At 40.9% G+C, this 18,003-nt stretch overlaps 1 protein-coding gene across 1 annotated transcript in view; it reads right to left on the bottom strand.

The window, feature by feature from the left end:
• The window catches only part of prkg1b (protein kinase cGMP-dependent 1b), a 623,979-nt gene that overhangs the window by 510,361 nt on the left and 95,615 nt on the right, over positions 1–18,003 (bottom strand). Inside the window, exon 2 of the mRNA XM_043712366.1 lies at positions 2,909–3,022. Coding sequence (XP_043568301.1) covers positions 2,909–3,022 — 114 coding nt within the window. The remainder of the gene's footprint in view (positions 1–2,908; positions 3,023–18,003) is intronic.

Below are 18,003 nucleotides of genomic sequence, written 5' to 3'. Positions count from 1 at the left end.
CTTTGTTTCCTATCACTGAGCCAATTTTGAATCCAACTCACCGTGTTCCCATATCCAATGGGTTTTAATTTTTCTGACCAGTCTGCCATATGGAACTTTATCAAGTGCCTTACATGTCCATGTCAACAATATTCACTCTACTAACATTATCAATTCCCCTTATTAATTCCTCAAAAATTCAATTAGGTTCATAACACACAACCTTCCCATAACAAAACCACGCTACTTAAGGAATGTTTGGATATGGCAGCATGGTGGCTCAGCGGTTAGCACGACTGCCTCACAGAGCCAGGGACTCAGGTTCGATTCCAGCCTCAGGCAATTGTCTGTGTGGAATTTGCATATTCTCCCCCTCCGGGTGCTGTGGTTTCCTCCCACAGTCCAAAAGATCATGGGAGAATCCTCAGTGTGGAAAAAGGCCATTAGGCCCCACAAGACCACACAACCCTCCAAACAGTATCCCACGCAGACCCATTCCCCTTGACTAATGCACTTAACGTACATATCCCTGAACACTATGGGCAATTAAGCATGACCAATTCATCTGACCTGCACATCTTTGGATTGTGGGAGGAAACCCACGCAGACACAGGGAGAATGTGCAAACTCCACAACCATGATCTTTTGGACTGTGGGAGGAAACCACAGGGATGTCTTTGTGAATGGAAAACAGTCTCCTGTGTGTTCCATGGGACTCAGTATTGGGTTCCTTGCCCTTTGAAGTACTGTGGGAGGAAACCACAGGGATGTCTTTGTGAATGGAAAACAGTCTCCTGTGTGTTCCATGGGACTCAGTATTGGGTTCCTTGCCCTTTGAAGTACATAGTAATGATTTAGAGTTCTGTGTGGGAGGTATGATTTGGGAAATTTGCAAATGATATAAAAATTGGCCAGATGATTGATAAGTGAAGGTAGTGAACGCAGACCCATTCCCCTTGACTAATGCACTTAACGTACATATCCCTGAACACTTTGGGCAATTAAGCATGACCAATTCATCTGACCTGCACATCTTTGGATTGTGGGAGGAAACCCACGCAGACACAGGGAGAATGTGCAAACTCCACAAGCACAGTCATCCGTGGCTGGAATTGAACCAGGGTCCTTGGCACTATGAGGCAGCAGTGCTAACCACAGAGCCACTATGCTGCCCCAAAGGTGTGTAGGTAAGTTAAATTGCCCATAGTGTCTTAGGAATGTGTAGGTTAGATGGATTAGCCATAGGAAATGCATAATTATGGGGACAGGGTAGAAGGTGAGTCTGTTTGGGATGCTCTTCAGAGGGTCAGTGTGGACTTGTTGAGCTTAATGGCCTGTTTCCATACTGTATGGATTCAAAAAGTTACATGGATGGGATAGGTATTGGCGATATGGACCAAACGCAGATTAATTGTGAAAATTGAGTGGCATGGACAAATTGCAGTGAAGGGCCTGTGTCCATGCTGTAAACCTCTCTTGCTATTTCTAAGCAATCTATGCCTTTTGAGTAACAGTTAAGCCTCTCGCTCAGTCTTGATTGTTTTAGTTTGTCCAGCACCAAGATCAGACTGACTGACCTAGAATTATTTGGCCAGTCGTTCACACCCATTTTGAAAAGCACACTGTTCACTGACCTCCAATCTTCCAATAGCTCATCTGAATCGAGTGAGCTTTTGAAATTGACCCTCAGAGCCTCCATCGGTTAGGCACTGGCTTCCGTTAAGAGATGAAGATGGAATGACTATAGACGCTAGTCTATGTGAATTTATTTACAGTTCTGATGACCTACATCTGTTGGCCCCCTTCCATGTTGGGAGCTCCTATTTTAGCATCCAAAAGTAGCTCCACATATAGTTGTCCTCATACATGATTATGCCTTTTACCACAACAATGAACACAGTGGACTGCACTAAAGAACAAGTAGGATGGGGAGGACTATGGCATCACCCAATCTGATACCTGTGTCCTTCAACACTCAATACTAAACTATTCTTTGTAGTGGGCACTGAAATACTGATAAAGTGCCAACCTTCAAGTACAAATGAGATATTAAAACAAACGAGTAGATCTCAATATAATTAATTTGCACAGCACAAGGCAAATAACCAGAAAGCAAATGTCTGTCACATTATGTCTTTTGTGTGTGCATATCTGTATATTAATGGAATTATTGCAGTATTGTTAGTACAGCGTTATTCAAAGAAAATATCCTTTTAAAACTGTAGTGTTCTTACACAGACTGTGCACCTTTTCTCTAATATAGAACATAAATTAAAGCTTCAACATGCAGCAGTTTCAATTTGAAGATAACCTTAAGCATGGCATTCACTGTATTCTTTGTTTGTTGCTGGAGTAATTGTTCAAACTCAAGCGTTGTTGAATAAATGATCTTTTGAACTTGAAGATGAAGGATTTACGGTTAAAAGGTCATATTTCTGAGAAAGTCCAATCTCTCCTTCACCCCAATTAAAAATCAGGAAGTCCTAATTAATTGTGTTTCCATCTAAGTACTAGAAATCCAAATTGATACATATTTATTTTATTATTTCTTGTTTTGTTTCTTGTTTACTACTTTATACAGTCAAGAATTGTAATGTCGAACTTTTATTTCTTTATTTTTCTACTTTTTACCTAAGATTTTGTACCAAGGTACCTTGTACCCATGATGGTGCTGTGAATGGCGACATTGTAAATCTTTCACTGTACTCCTGTATCCTTGCGCTTGAGTACACGTGACAATAAACTCAATTCTAACTTCAAATCAAACATGGCCTGTCTAATTCCAGTGATCTGGGAGGATGGTTCTAAATTCAGATTGGAGTATTACATGTTGTAAAATGTTCCCATGTCATAAAACAGGAAATTAGCAAAGCAACACAAGTTGAATGTGATCACACAGCAGCACATGGTGTATTGAAGAGGAGCTTACTTTTCACTGTGGCAGTCCTGGTACAGTTGTACAGGATGGCAAGCTCACCAAACACCTTGCCTGGTCCCATGGTGCACAGCTTCACTCCTTCTTTTGTCACTTCAACCTTGCCGTCTAAAGAAAAAGACAAAGCACACTGTTGCTTCCTGCTTTAAGTTTAATACAATTCAACTGTTTCAAATGTAAATGTAACATACACAAGGGCAAATTTCCCAATTATTCAATCCCACTTGGAATGTATTACAAAATACAAAACCTCACACAATCCCTACAGTGTGGAAACAGGCCACACGGCCCCATCATCCCTCTGAAGAGTAACCCACCCAGACCCATTCCCCAATATTTACCCTGGACTAATGCACTGAGTCTACACATCCCTGAACACTATGGGCAATTTAGCATGGCCAATTCACCGAGCCTGCACATCTTTGGACTGTGGGAGAAAACCAGAGCTTTCAGAGGAAATGCACGCAGACACGGGGAGAATGTGCTAACTGCATACAGACAGTCGCCCGAGGCTGGAATCAAACCTGTGTCTTTGGCTCTGTGAGGCAGCAGCGCTAACCATTGACCCACTGTGCTGCCCCAACCTATCACATGTTTCTCTGTCCAGTCTCCTGTGGGTGCAACATTGACCCTCTATTCGATTCATACATTCCATATAAATTTGCAAGCATTTATTGCAGGCACTTATTATTATACACAAAAGTGCCAGGACACATTTCATAGCTACAATATTGAGTCCTCAGAAAAACAAACTGAAAACTATACAAAAAAATCGGAACATAATTTAAAGTTGCTATTTTCACAAAAGCACAAAGAAGGTTTTATATAAACAAATAATCATTCACTTGTCTCTTTATAATTAGTTATGTAACCAAAATAGCATCACTGCAGATGGTTCTTTACTTATTTCTGTTCAAATTTATCTTTTGAAAATAGGCAAACAGCAGATAATTTCATAACAGCAGCAATTGACAAAAGAGTTATTTGACACTTAAGTTTTATAATTTAAGTATTGTTATGGACTAGGCCACACCACTCAAAACATCTTAAGCATGCAGCCCAGGTCATAACTTTACAATTTGTTTCAGGAAGTGTACAGTGAAAATTACCTGGAGTAAGTTAGCGAGGTTGGCTAGCAGGTTTTAAAACAGACAAAAATGTATTCACCAAATTACACAATGAAACACAAAGAACAGAATAAAGAAGCCTACAGAACTCAGTCTATCAAAGCTAGACTTAATTATGCTATTCCAAATATATACAACAGTCCCACAAAGCAAACCCCCTTAAAACACAGTTTTAAAAAAATGGAACAGATGCTTATAGGTTGAAGTTAGAAGGGCAGAAAGTGAGAGAACCTGTCCATACAGTCTACTGCTGAACTCTCTATAAGTAAAGGGGAAGCAGTGGTATAGTGGTAATGTCACTGCACTTGTATCCTAGATACCCCCCAGGACATAGGCTTGAATCCCACCATGGGTGATGGTAAAATAGGAATTCAATAAAATTCTGGAACATAAAAAACTTAGTCGAATGGCAACCATTACCGATTGTTGTAAGAACACATCTGGTTCACTAAGATCCTTTGGAAAGGGCAATCTGCCATCCTTACCGACATGCGACTCCACACCTGCAATGTGGTCAAAGAATAACTGTCCTCTTGGCACAGAGGGGTGGGTAATAAATGCTGACTGAGCCAGCAACATTCATCACCCACAATAAATGTTTTAAAAACTCACCACAGTAACTTCTCACAAGCCATTGTGTCCTTTCTTCCAACATATTATGCCGATAATTAGAGATGATGTGAGCAAAATAATGACATGTTCGGGTTTAGGGTAACTTCCTGGGTTTTTGTACTCAATACCTTTTCATATGGTATGCTATGTTGCCTTCCAGGTGCTAGGGTCAGGGAAATCTTGGATCGAGTCTCCAGAATTCGTAAGGGGGAGGGAGAGCAGCCAGAAGTCGTGGTACACATCGGGACCAATGACAAAGCTAGGAAAGAGGAAGAGGACCTAAAAAGTGAATATAGGGAGTTAGCTTGGAAGTTAAAAGACAGGATGAGCAGAATAGTAGTCATATGATTGCTACTGGTGCCGCAGGCTAGTGAAGCTAGGAACGGAGAGCGTATGCATCTGAACATGCAGGACCAGTTTTGGTGTGAGGGCTTAAGATACGTGGATCATTGGGATACCTTCTGGGGAAGGTGGGACCTGTACAAGGATGATGGGTTGCACCTGAACTGAAGGTGCAACAACATCCTGGACAGGAGGTTTGCTAGAACTCGTTGCAAGGGTTTAAACTAATTTTGCAGGGGAATAGGAACCAGAGCTACAAATCAGAGGATGGGGTAGCTGTGAACAGGCAGATACAGCATGCTGTGGGAGTCTGTGAGGAAGGATACACAGTTGATAAGGTAAAGTGGAAGTCAGGATGATGGATTGAAGTGTGTCTATTTTAACATAAGAAGTGTCAGGAATAAGGGTGATGAAAGTCAAGCAGGAATCAGTACTTGTAGCTACGATGTTGTGGTCGTTATGGAGACTTGGATATCACAGTATTAAGAATGGTTGTTGCATGTTCCAGGGTTCAGATGCTTCCAAAGGAATAGGGAGAGGGTAAAAGAGGTGGGAGAGGTGGCATTGCTAATCAGGGACAGTATAACAGCTGCAGAAAGGGAGGTTGTCAAGGAGGGCTTGTCTACTGAGTCATTATGGGTGGAGGTCAGAAACAGAAAAGGAACAGTCACTTTATTGGTAGTTTTCTATTGACGCCCCCACCCCCACCCCCACCCCCCACCCCAATAGCAACAGATGAGCAAATTGGAAGACAGATTTTGGAAAGATGCAAAGTAACAGGGTTGTTGTCATGGGTGAAGTCAACTTTTCTAATATTGATTGGAACCTCCTAGTTTGGATGGAGCAGACTTTGTCAGATGTGTCCAGGAAGGATTGCTGACACAATATGTAGATAAGCCAAGACATTGGTTCAGCCGCATTTAGAATACTGTGTACAGTTCTGGTCGCCACATTACCAAAAGGATGTGGACGTTTTGGAGAGGGTGCAGAGAAGGTTTACGAGGATTTTGCCTGGTATGGAAGCTGCTAGCTATGAAGAGAGGTTGAGTAGGTTAGGTTTATTTTCACGAGAAAAAAGGAGATTGAGGGGGGACCTGATTGAGGTTTACAAAATCATGAAGGGTAAAGACAGGGTGGATAGAGACAAGCTTTTTCCCCCAGGGTGAAGGATTCAATAACCAGAGGTCATGCTTTCAAGGTGACAGGTGGAAAATTTAAGGGGGGTACACGCAGCAAATACTTCACACAGAGTGTGGTGGGCGTTTGGAACACATTGCCAGCAGAGGTAGTAGAGGCAGGCACGGTAAATTCATTTAAGATGCATCTGGACAGATGCATGAGTAGATGGGGAGGAGAGGGATACAAATGCTTAGGAATTGACTGTCAGGTTTAAACAGTACATTTGGATCAGCTCAGGCTTGAAAGGCTGAAGGGCCTGTTCCTGGGCTGTACATTTTCTTTGTTCTTTGTTCTTTCTTTGTTCTAACTAGAGGGGAGGCCATATTGGATTTGGTGCTTGGCAACGAACCAGGTCAGGTATCAAATCTCTCAGTGGGAGAGCATTTCGGTGATAGTGATCACAACTCCCTGACCTTTACTATAGTCATGGAGAGGGATAGGAGTAGAAAGTATGAGAAAGTATTTAATTGGAGGAGAGGGAATCATGGTGCTATTAGACAGGAGCTGTGGAGCATAAATTGGAAACTGATATTCTCAGGGAAATGCATGACAGAAATGTGGAGGTTGTTTAGGGAGCATTTGCTGCAAGCGCTGGATAGGTTTGAAGCAAGGAAGGGATGGTAGAGTGAAAGAACCTTGGATGACAAGAGATGTGGAACATCTAGTCAAGAGGAAGAAGAAAGCTTAATTAAGGTTGAGGAAGCCAGGATCAGCCAGGGCTCCAGAAGATTACAAGGTAGTGAGAAAGGAACTGAAGAATGGACTTTAGAGAGCTGGAAGGATGCATAAAAAGGGCTTAGTGGGTTGGATTAAGGAAAATCCCAAAGTGTTCTACACTTATGTGAGGAACAAAAGGATGACCAGAGTGAGGGTAAGGCCAATCAGAGATAGTGGAGGGAACTTGTGCCTGGAGTCAGAGGAAATAGGGGAGGTCCTTAATGAATACTTTGCTTCAGTATTCACCAGTGAGACGGAGCTTGTCGTTTGTGAGGACAGTGTGAAACAGCCTGATATGCTTGAACAGGTTGGATGTTAACAAGGAGGATGTGCTGGAAATTCTGAAAAACAATTAAGTCTCTTGGGCCAAGCAGGATGTACCCAGGGTTACTAATGGAAACAAGGGAAGAGATTGCTGCAGCTTTGGTGATGAGGTTTGCATCCTCACTGCCCACTGGAGTAGTACTAAATGATTAGAGGATGGCAAATGTTATTTCCTTGTTCAAGAATGGAAATAGGAATAATCCTGGGAATTACAGACCAGTCAGTCATACATCAGTGGTGGGCAAATTACTGGAGAATATTCTTAGAGACAGGATTTATGATTATTTGGTTTGATTAGACTTAGTCAGCATGGCTGGCTCATTCAGAAAGTAAGGAGGCATGGGATACAGGGAAAGCTGGCTGTCTGAATACAGAATTGGCTGGCACAGAGAGGACAGAACGTGTTAGCTGATGAAAAGTATTCAGCCTGGAGCTTGGTGACCAGTGGTGTTCCGCAGGGATCAGTTCTGGGACCTTTGCACTTTGTGATTTGCATAGAATACTCGGATGAGGTAGTGGAAGGCTAGGTTAGTAGGTTTCCCGATGACACAAAGGTTGTTGGAATTGTGGATAGTGTGGAGGGCTGTTGTGGTTACAACGAGACATTGACAGAATGCAGAACTGGGCTGTGAAGCCGCAGATGGAATTCAACCTGGAAAAGTGTGAAGTGGTTCATTTTGGAAGTCGAATTTGAATGCAGAATACATGGTTAAATGTAGGATTCTTGGGAGTGTGGAGGAACAGAGGGATCTTGGGGTCCACATCCATAGATCCCTGAAGGTTGCCACTGAAGTTGATAGGGTTGTTAAAAAGGCATATGGTGAGTTGGCTTTCATTAGCAGGGGATTGAGTTTAAGAGTCACAAGATTATGCTGCAGCTCTATGAAGCCCCAGTTAGACCACACTTGGAATATTGTCTTCAGTTCTGGTCACCTCATTATAGGAATGATGTGGAAGCTTTAGAGACGATGCAGAGGAGATTTATCAGGATGTGCCTGGACTGAAGGGTAGGTCTTATAAAGAAATGTTGAGGGAGCTAGGGCTTTGCTCATTGGAGTGAAGAAGGATGAGCGGTGACTTGATAGAAATGTACAAGATGATGAGAGGCATAGATAGAGTGGACAGCCAGAAACCTTTTCCCCAAGGCAGAAATGGCTATCACAAGGGAGCATAATCTTAAAGTGATTGGAGGAAGATTTAGGAGGGATGTCAGAGATAGGTTCTTTACACAGAGTGTGGTGGGTGTGTGGAATGCACTGCCAGCAGTGGTAGTAGAGTCAGATACATTAGGGACATTTAAGCCACATTTTGATAGGCACATAGATGATAATAATAAAATGAAGGACATGAAGGCTGGTTTGATCTTAGAGTAGGATAAAAGATTGGAACAACATTGAGGGCTGAAGGGCCTGTCCTGTTCTATGTTATAAAGCTCAAGATTTTATTTTCTTCATTAACTACTTGGCAAAGATTGGACATCCCCAGATCTCTCCAGTATTGACCTGTTTCTCAAATACATCATTTAACTTGCAACATCTTTCCTCACCCTTCTGACCAAAATGTACCTTCTCTCACTTCTCCGCAGTGAATTTCATCTTGTGTTCCCCCCCGACCCCCCAACCTCCTGTGGGCGGCACAGTGGCTAGCACTACTGCCTCACAGAGCCAGAGACCTAGGTTCAATTCCTGCCTCAGGCAACTGACTGTGTGGAGTTTGCTCATTTTCCCCGTGTCTGCATGGGTTTCCTCCGGGTGCTCCGGTTTCCTCCCACAGTCCAAAAATGTGCAGGTTAGGTGGATTGGCCAGGCTAAATTGCCTGTAGTGTTAGGTGCAGCGGTAAATGTAGAGGAATGGGTCTGAGTGGATTGCGCTTCGGTGGGTCAGTGTGGACTTGTTGGGCTAAAGGACCTGTTTCCACACTGTAAGTAATCTAATCTAATCCTTCCCATAAGCTACCTAGATACTCTTAAAGTCTATTGTTATTACCTTTCTCACAGTTTCAGACTTTGTATTATCTAGAGATTTAAAATACAGTAGCCCCACCCACAGGGTGATGGTTATTTCCTTTAATGCGTGTGCGATCTGCAACCTGCTAGAAGTCTCTTCCAGTTTACATTGCACCATGTAAAAGACCTACCACTGTAGCCACAAACCATGAATAGGTGTGAACCCCTTCATTTAAATGGAGAAATGTAACTTCCCAGCAGCCTCCTGGTTCCCTATAATATGTTTGCGCCGCGGTAAATCCTGGGTAACTGAAACCACAGAGACCGGACCCGTGAATATGGGGGTCGCCCTGTATAGCCCTGCATCTTCCAATCCAAGTCATAAAATTGTATCAAAAACAACAGGATCCCAGGACTGAACCATAGAGAACACCACTTCATTTTGAAAAACAGCCATTCTCAACAACCTTACTATTGATACCTTAACAATTTGCTTTCCACTGTACTCCTAATCTTCTCAGCCCATGGGCTTCAATTGCTGCATAGTTGTACTTCAAAAAACTTTTGAAAGTCAATACACACAACATTAGACCGTACTACCCCAAACCACTCTGTCAGGTAGCTCATCAAAATCCACGATCAAGTTAATCAAACACAATTTGCTGTCACCAAATTCATTTGGCTTTCCTCCATTACTCCATAACTGCCAAGTGGCTGCTAATTTTCTTCTTGTGTCTTTGGCTGTCAATTTTTCCTGAAACTTGTTAATTTTCATCTAAATGGTGCCTGGTCTTATTTGACTTTAACATGCAACAGAAGCATTCTTTGCCTTCATGGGGAAGGACAATGACAGCCAAATAGGTGAAAAAAGACTGCATGTGTATTTTATTTTGACGTGTGGCAGACACTGGTTTCTGATTGGTAGCTTCGAAGGACAAAGTCAGGGTGACAGGTATAATGTTTGTTTGGGAGTTTTAGCATTTCTGTTCTGAGTTGTAATGAATCAGCACTAAACATGATGAGGTTAAAATATAACACACACTTTGCGACACATTTCAAATCCTGAGTGATACTTATAAATCGGATTGACAGTCAATTTTCCATGGTGTGTGAAGTGACAGATCCAAGAGGTTTAATGATATAGATACAAGATTCAAATGCATTCACAAACTCATCCCTGCCAGCCCTTTTATATGGTGCAATGTAAGCTAGAAGAGACTGCAGGTTTTGATAGCACACGCATTAAAGGAAATAACCATCACTATAGCTCAAAGCTTTACTGTTCAATTTGAACATAAATTGCAGTAAGAAACTAATGCAACTTTACTCAACATTTTCTCCTTTTTTTAAGTTGATCCCTGCACTGAGTAAGGCCCTCGCCTCTTAAACATTCTACAGTGTCCTGGACATGCCCTATATCTTATCAGGATATACCAGATCTGAAAGTTATGATTACCAGGAAGGATTGAGCTGAATAGAATTAGTTTTTCAGAGAATAGTTGAGACTCTGAGGTGATGGAACAGAGATCTTCACTAATGATAAAATGCTTGTTGAGAAGATGCTTTTATAGAGGACACAACCAATTGAATTTGCTCTTTCTGTGCTGTAATCACACTGTGTTTCTATGTTTCCTTTTTTACAGCATCCAGTGCTAGGGCTCAGGAAAACAGGATAATCACTAATAAATCCAACAGAGTACAGATCCTTAGAAAATAGGTGACGGGTTTAGGTAGAGGATCTGGATTGGCACAGGCTTGGGAGGGCCGAAGGGCCTATTCCTGTGCTGCAATTTTCTTTGTTCTCTGTTAGCAGGAAGTTTAGAAGCACGGTGTTTATTCAGTGTGGTTGAAAGATGAGCTCACAGGAAGCAGCTCAGTTGGATGGCATAGATGCCTTAAGGGGAAGATAGGCAAGTAAATGAGGAAAAAAGTAGAACTTACTATTGGTAGGGTTCAATGGAAAGGAGTGCAAGGTGAGCATGTTCAACATAAACAATGGTTGTGGGACCAAATGATCGGTTGATGCTCGATTATACGCTGTAATTCTAAAAGTTGCAACTGCATTAATTAAAAACGCAATTCAATATTGAATGGATAGAGGTTTCTTTTTAAAAAAATGTACTTATCCAACATTCATCCATATGCAAACATTATCCAGCCTTACATGATTCAGATTTCAGGTTATTTTCACAGGGCATTTGGACTCAGGTCATTACAGAATCAGTTTCAGATGAAACCGGTGCCGATGGAGTTTCGATTCTAGAAAGATGAGTTTTCCCAAGTGACAAGTTAAAAATATGAAGCTACACCATGTCAAGTGTAATGGTTTCAACGCATCATTGGATGCACTGATACCAGTCATGGCAACTGTAGGTGATGCGTGACTGGACTGTCAGAGAGTAGTTGGATACATTGTCAGTACATCCAACTCCCAGGTCATAAAAAATGCTAAAGTAAAATTCAATGCTCACAAACTACTCTCAGGGAGGTGTGTCAAAGTAAACTTGGAGTGGAGATGATATTGCAGCAATGTGGATCTGACTCACTGACTTATACTCCTGCCAAGTGCAGGAAAAGAGGAAAAGTATCCACCATAGAAACTCACTAGAACCTCCTCCGTGGCCAGGCATCTGCATTTTTAGCTCATATCCTTGTTACCATCCCTATTGGAGATTCCAGACTGAAATCAGGCTTGATAGATCTTTTGTTTTGCATTTTAGTTAAAATGGTGCTCACCACTGAAATATAGTCACACAAAGTTAGTGTTTTTTTTAAAAAACAACAGAACAGAAATTAATTACATAAAAACTGGAAACAAAAAAAAGCAAGCTATCCGGATATAGAAGATTACTTTAAAAATCTTAAAATAGATAGAAAAACAAAGCTTTTAACCTACTTTCCAACACAATTCACTGTAGAAACTCAGTCAGGAGAACTCAGACAGACTAGTGAAAAGGGCAGACAAATGGTACAGCCATATTAAATATATAACTGAAGTGAAGCACTTTGGAAGAAACAACATGCAGTGGGAATGTCATCTCAAAATGGTAATTCTGAGATTAAAAGCAGAGACATCTGATGGTCCATGCTTAATGTGATAAGAAAATATTGATTTCATGATTAATAAGGAAAGGGGGGCATTTGGAGATGCCAAATCTTCACAAATCACTGCTCAGGCCTCAGTACTACATTTTAAGAAGGATGTCAAGGTTTGTAGCTCAGGTTGAGGTTTAGGGTGTAGGTTTGCTCGCTGAGCTGTAGGTTTGATATCCAGATGTTTCATTACCTGACTAGGTAACATCATCCTTCACTTGGAGGTCGCCTGTGAAGATGTTACCTAGCCAGGTAATGAAACGTCCGGATATCAAACCTACAGCTCAGCGAGCAAACCTACACCCTAAAGGATGTCAAGAAGCAGGAGAGGGTACAATCAAAACTGCAAAGAGTTTCGATAGAGCAAAAAGGGAGAAACTGCTTCTTTAAATAACTAGGTTGAGAAGCAGAGGTCATCAATTTAAAACATTTGGTAAAAGGTAAATTTAAATGTACTTCCAGAAAACTCCCCTTCAGGGTTAAGGGGAGAAAAGTTTGACATGGAACTAAATTGGAAAATTTTTCCAGAGAACTGACACAGAGGCAATGGGACAAATGGTCTCATGCTACACTAACAGATTCCATGATTGATTGCTGTGTCTGGATGGCTATGATGATAGGTCTTCATTCAAAGATCTAAGGGGAGGTTAGAGAGGGTTACCTCAGGCCATTCATTGAACTCTTTGAGGAGGTATTTTTAAAAATGAATTGAAGAATATCTCATTGAGATTCGCTTGTCAACACATTTAGCTGGGGAATACCATCTAACCTGAGGAGGCCTATGAAAAACAGAGCAACCCAATGTCACTAAATGCCATGGGGCTTCAACACATTTCCTGAGGATGGAAGACCCATCAAATGTTCAGAAATTTTCAGCAAATGCAAATGAGAATGCAATCCAAAATTAACCATATTACATTTTCTCATTCCCATCAACTGGTTATCCAAATCCAATTATTTAGAAAAACTCTTTTTACTGAATTTGAATCACAAAGTTTGTCATTTGACAGGGCTATTGCATCTTGAATAGTATTGTTTCTTAATTCTATACAAACCACAAAGTCTCAGAACTTAGGCAATTAGCAACATTAGGACAGTGGAAATGTGAACCTTTGGGAAATTGAACTGAGCTGAGCTGAATTGGTTAGTTACAGCAAGTCAAAAGACTAACATTGTTAGCGTGACTCATCACTGCAGAATCTTCTAGAATGCTTGTGCACGCTCAGAGTTTACAATTTTTCAAAAGCTGTCTTACTTTTCTTGGATCTTTGTAAAAGATCAGAATTTCTTTTGGTCTCAGTTACCATAAATACCTGTCAGCTCCTATTGTATAACTTCACTTTAAAATAAATACTTTATCAGCTGAGTTTTTTTTTTGCTTTGAATGCCATAGTTGTTACATTAATAATGCTGCTTCATCTCTTACTCCAGTTTTCATATGTAAAGCAAAGGAAACGAGAATAAACTAAAGCAGAAAAATGTGGCAGTGGAAAAGCGAAGTGACCTAGTTCGTGTACCATGGTATAGCATTCATTATTCGGCTTATTCAATTTTCTGGTCTGAAGTGGGAGAACATAGCGGATATAAGGCAAGGAAATGAATTCGACATATCACAGCAGTCATCATTGTAGTGTTCAGGAGCTGATACACTATTACCATCGTCTTCATTGCATTCTCAGCAAGTCATGAACACTTTGACATATCTTCCTTTGATATCTAGACCTCAACCAACATCATTTAAAAAAAAACAAATCCAGTTATCTGCTCAGTAATTCCTTGCTGTTTGTGGGAATTTGCTGCATTCACATTGGCTGCTATGTTTCCTACATACACCGTAAAAGTACGGCATTGAGTGGAAAGCACTCTAGGATATTCCAGTTCTTCAATGTTTTTCAGCAGAACATTGCTTTAAGATCAGTCCACTTCCTGGTAAACCAAGATAGTGCACCCGTTAAAGCCTCAGCAATGAATGTACACATTGATTATATCACTACACCATTTACTTCTATGTTCATATGGCGGACTAGGTTTATATCTAACTTACATTGTGAATTATCTAGCCATTGTTAGAATTAGATAAATAGTAAAAAAAAAATTGAAAAACCCAAAATCTAAACAATTTGGTAACTAAGCAAGGAGTTCCACTGATTCAACTGGTGCAATTTTAACTAGATACATGGTCAATTCCTCCTGTTAAATATTATTCAGGAGATTAACATAGGAAGAAAAAAGAGTGGGGCAATGATAGTTATTCTGACACCATTACACTTTTTTTACCCTTACTGCCTTCTCAATTAAATTTCATCCCTTTCACCAAGCACACATTATCTCATTAATACACTCACACATGTTCAACATTCAAGATCAATGTTCCCAATATTAAAACAAAATGCAGTTGTGTTGAACAGTCATTAATTCTTCAGATGTGATCTTTGCCAAAAAAAAAAGTAGAATAGTTTTAAAATCATGGATTAATTGTCAACAGGGCCAAGATAGAAAAACCAGAAAAAACAAACAAAACATAGAGAAGATTTTAGCAATTAATCAAAAATTGTCTAACATGAGGACATTGGCATGAGACATAAAACAGTGCGCACTTAAACTAAGGACATCTCAGCCTGGATTTGTGTTTCTGGATCAGCAGTGCAGAGTCAGCAAGACATTCAGTTCTCCAAACACACCCTGGGAGAAAGTGCTGAGGACACGATGTTTTTCAGTCCAAGGTAGCTGAGGTTTCTGGGAGCTGGGCCAGGCAACTGAAGTGAAGCAAGTACAGAAGCTGCCAGGTAAGGATGCCAGCAAAGTGAAAGCCTTTGCTTGGTGTACCAGTGTGGTGTTGAAGTATAAAAGGTAGGCAATATAATAAAAGCATCCCAAAACTCTGCTCACTGCCCATCTCCCACAATCTATCCATTGTCCCCATAACCGTAACCTCTCAAACTCCATACTAACATGTCCCAGAACCCAAGCCCCAGTGTCCTTTATTGATTCTATTTCAACTTAGTTCCATCTCATGCCAGCCCATCACTAATCCTTGACTCACATCTACCAGCCAACTCATCAAATCTCCCATATTGGTACACCTTAGAACCATATAAAGATTAAAGAAAATAAAGTATCTATTGTTTCACTATGTTTAAAAAATTCATAAAACCCCTTATTGATTATATATACATTTCTTCAATTACAAAATGTTCTGTAACAACAAACATTTTATTCAAGTAATCCCTTGTCAAGCAAACATCGAAATGCGTGGACTCAGTTTAAGGAGTCTACAACCACTTGAAGCTGTGAAATAACATTATATTAATGAAAAGACATAAAATCAGTCATTCAGCGCATTAATCTCATAACAGCTTATCTCACCTGACAGAGTGAGACAGCAAACACTTTTTTTTAAAGCATCCCATTTTTTTCAAATGGAGAGACATTTAAATTGATGCTAGATGCCTTGTATAATTGTGATTTTGATGTTATTATTTCACAGGTATCTTTTGATCTCATCAGCAATATGAGGTCGGTCCAACACCAAAAAGCTGCAATCTTCACATAGGCTACTAAGGCACCTATTACATGCATTTATTCTCATCTGTCCAACCGTTGTTCCGGACATCCACAAAAGCTTCTCCAGGGAATTTGATTTTACCAATGTGATATAATGAATCTCCATGCTTTTACCATTGGCCAGTGGCAAATGTACAATTGATCGCTTGAAATCAGCTTTATATCAGCTTCATTTTGCCAAAGGACCATTCCAGTTGGTCACTCAACATGCCTCGCACAATCAGCTCTGTGTTGGCATGTTTTACTTTCCCATGCACCATCATTTCCACACATATTCTTTGATCCCAAGCATCAACTAACAGTATAAATAAAACATGCATTTCTGAGCTGGAAAAAAATCAAGGACAACTGTTGATGCAAATCTCGCAATTTGTAGATGAAAGGGACATTAACTTTAATGCCAGGTATAGCCAAAAGCATGAATTTTATTCCAAAATGTTAGATTGTTTTATACACTAGATTGACTTACACTACGTGATCTATGATACTCTGAATTGTAATCACTTGCAATGCAGGAACTATAGGAGCCAAAGTTCACACAGCAGGAATTAAATGGTAATGAGCCAGATAATCCCTTTTTAGTGTTGATTGAGAAGTAAATATTGACCATCTGCTCACCAGACAAAATGCCCTGAATTTTCATCAAAAGCTTGACATTGATTTTTTTACATCCCTCTGGTAGCAGCTGGGGCTTCAATTTAACATCTCATCCTCTGCCAGTGTAGCACTCCTTCAGTACTGCACTATGACTGCCAACTGAGAATCTGGAGTTTGGTATGAACGGAGAACCTGTTGGATTAGAGGCAGAAGAGCTGCCTCAGAGCTAGGATATGTGTGAGCGCATTCTGTGCAGTAAGATGGAAAATAATGCTGAACTTAACTCTGGAAAATTATGAAGGCAAATCAATCTGACTAATATTGGTGCAGGAGCTACACATTTCTTGGATGGCTGATCAAAACAAAGATCAAAATAATTACAAAACTGGTAAAAGTTCGATGATATCTACAAAGGCAAGCCATCAAACAAATTTACTTGCTTGATCTATTTAACTGAAATGCTGAATCTTTGAGGTAAGCTTTACATATAATTAATTTGAGGTATATTTTCAAGTTTGGTGTGCTTGCCTTTATTGAGGATGGGATTGAGAGGTCATTTCAGGCTGTATAGGACATTGGTTCGGCCACTTTTGGAATACTGCATCTAATTCGGGTCTCCCTGCTATAGGAAAGGTGTTGTGAAACTCAAAAGGGTTTAGAAAAAAATTGCAAGCATGTTGCCAGGGTTGGAAAGTTCGACCCATAGGAAGTGACTGAATAGGCTGGGGCAATTTTCCCTGGAGCATTAGAGGCTCAGAGGTGACCTTAAGGTGGCTCAGTGGTTAACACTGCTGCCTCACAGCGTCAGAGACCTGGGTTTGATTCCAGCCTCGGGCAACCGTCTGTGTGGAATTTGCACATTCTCCCCCTGTCTGCACGGGTTTCCTCAGAGTGCTCCAGTTTCCTCCCACAGTCCAAAAATGTGCAGATTAGGTGGATTGACCATATTAAATTATCCAGAGTGTTCAGGGATGTGTAGGTTAGGTACATTAATCTGGGATAAATGTAGAGTAATAGGATAGGGGAATGGGTCTGGGTGGGCTACTCTTTGGAGGGTCAGTGTGGACTTGTTGGGCGGTTAACACTGCTGCCTCACAGCGTCAGAGACCTGGGTTTGATTCCAGCCTCGGGCAACCGTCTGTGTGGAATTTGCACATTCTCCCCGTGTCTGCATGGGTTTCCTCAGAGTGCTCCAGTTTCCTCCCACAGTCCAAAGATGTGCAGATTAGGTGGATTGACCATGTTAAATTATCCAAGTGTTCAGGGATGTGTAGGTTAGGTACATTAATCTGGGATAAATGTAGAGTAATAGGATAGGGGAATGGGTCTGGGTGGGCTACTCTTTGGAGGGTCAGTGTGGACTTGTTGGGCCAAATTGCCTGTTTCCAACTGTAGGGATTCTATGATTCTTATAGAGGATTTTAAAATCATGAGGAACACAGATTGGGTGAATAGCCAAAGTCTTTTAACTGGGGTAGTGGAGTCTAAAACTAGAGGGCATAGGTTTAGCTTGAGAGGAGAAAGATATTAAAGGGACCTAGGGGGCAATGTTTTCATAAAGAAGGTGGTGTGTGTCTGGAATGGGCTG

This window comes from Chiloscyllium plagiosum, chromosome 22 (assembly GCF_004010195.1).
Source record: "Chiloscyllium plagiosum isolate BGI_BamShark_2017 chromosome 22, ASM401019v2, whole genome shotgun sequence".
Lineage (NCBI taxonomy): Eukaryota > Metazoa > Chordata > Chondrichthyes > Orectolobiformes > Hemiscylliidae > Chiloscyllium > Chiloscyllium plagiosum.
Note: the sequence above shows the minus strand (reverse complement) of the source record. Positions and strands in the feature narration are given on the sequence as shown.